This window comes from Trichinella spiralis (genome assembly GCF_000181795.1).
Source record: "Trichinella spiralis strain ISS 195 chromosome Unknown Scfld4811, whole genome shotgun sequence".
NCBI classification, from domain to species: Eukaryota; Metazoa; Nematoda; class Enoplea; order Trichinellida; family Trichinellidae; genus Trichinella; species Trichinella spiralis.
Genome location: NW_003531750.1, coordinates 1 through 1,133, shown reverse-complemented (window position 1 = coordinate 1,133; position 1,133 = coordinate 1). Strand labels below are relative to the sequence as shown.

The 1,133-nt window shown below is 37.3% G+C and overlaps 1 protein-coding gene across 1 annotated transcript; it reads left to right on the top strand.

Annotated features, from left to right (window-relative positions):
* Nucleotides 1–364: 364 nt before the first annotated feature.
* Tsp_15205 (conserved hypothetical protein) lies at nt 365–863 on the top strand. Its single transcript, XM_003367117.1, has 3 exons — nt 365–535; nt 663–719; nt 741–863. The coding sequence occupies exons 1-3, from the start codon at nt 365–367 to the stop codon at nt 861–863; spliced, it is 351 nt and encodes a 116-aa protein (XP_003367165.1).
* The last annotated feature ends 270 nt before the right edge of the window (nt 864–1,133 follow it).

Below are 1,133 nucleotides of genomic sequence, written 5' to 3'. Positions count from 1 at the left end.
TTTCATGCTTACCATACCAAACCAACCCTGCCTGTCGATGATATTTTCAAAAGAGACGACTAGTATTTTAGTTATTTTCTTGCACGGAAAATTGTCACTTGTCAAGCATAATGTTGCAAGCACAAACGACCAGTAGCAGTTGTGTTGTTGTTGTTGTTGTTGTTTATTTGTTTGTTTCTTTGAAGAAACCAGGTAAGATGAGAGCGTTGGATTCTTTTTTTCATTTGATATTATAAATTGTCAGATTAATTTTTCCATGCTTCATCCAAGCAGTCAGTTTTAGTCTTATTTTATTTTCCAACCAATCTTCATATGCACGTACATAAGAAGAAGAAGTAATAAACAACTTGGTGTTTGTTTGTTTATGTTTTCTTCAAAAAGTGGACTTTTCTTATGGCAAAAGCAATTTTTGAAAAGCTTCTTTTTCGTTGGTTGGTTGGTTGGTTCATTGGTTATTTTTTGGTTGGTCAACTGGTCGATCGGTCAGTCGGTCGGCGGTCGGGTTGGTTGGTCGACTGGTCAGCAGCAGCAGCTGGTTAGGTTAAGGTGATTTCTGAGGGCCACAGCTGACCAGCTTTTCAGCGCTTTTGTTTCTCGTTTTTCATATAAACTGCTGCCGCTGTTCCAGCTCTAAGATCTGATCTATCATTTATGATTAACAGCAGCAGCAGCAGCAGCAGCAGCAACAACACTGGCATTTAGCATTTTTAGCGTTCAACGTTTAGCGTTTTATATAGCAGCAACAACAGCTTGGAGCTTTTCGAGCTTCAGCTTCACGAACAGCAACCATGGCGCAGGCATTATTGCCGTTATTTTCACTTTTCCATCCTACTGATTCATCATCATTCTCCACAACGAATTAGTTGTATTTTCTTTTTCAATTATTTATTTATTTGGATCAGTTTTTTTTTATTTTTTTTTGTTTTCAAATTTAATTTCGTCGTCGTTAGCCTTCAGAATTTTTTCCATCGAAGAATCGCGCGTTTCGCTTCGAGAACTTATGCAAATAATATCGTTTGTTGTTTGTTTGTTTGTTTGATTTCTGAAAAAAAGATATGTGAAAATTCATCATCATCCTCTACCTCCTAATACTGGTTTTTTATTTTGCCCAAACCCCACCAGGAAGGAGGTAC

Bases quoted from the DNA above. Each gene is read 5' to 3' on its own strand.
- Tsp_15205 (XM_003367117.1), top strand. From the start codon at position 365: ATGTTTTCTTCAAAAAGTGGACTTTTCTTATGGCAAAAGCAATTTTTG. The intron at 536-662 runs GTTAGGTTAAGG...TATGATTAACAG, and splicing joins CTGGTCAGCAGCAGCAGCTG to CAGCAGCAGCAGCAGCAGCA.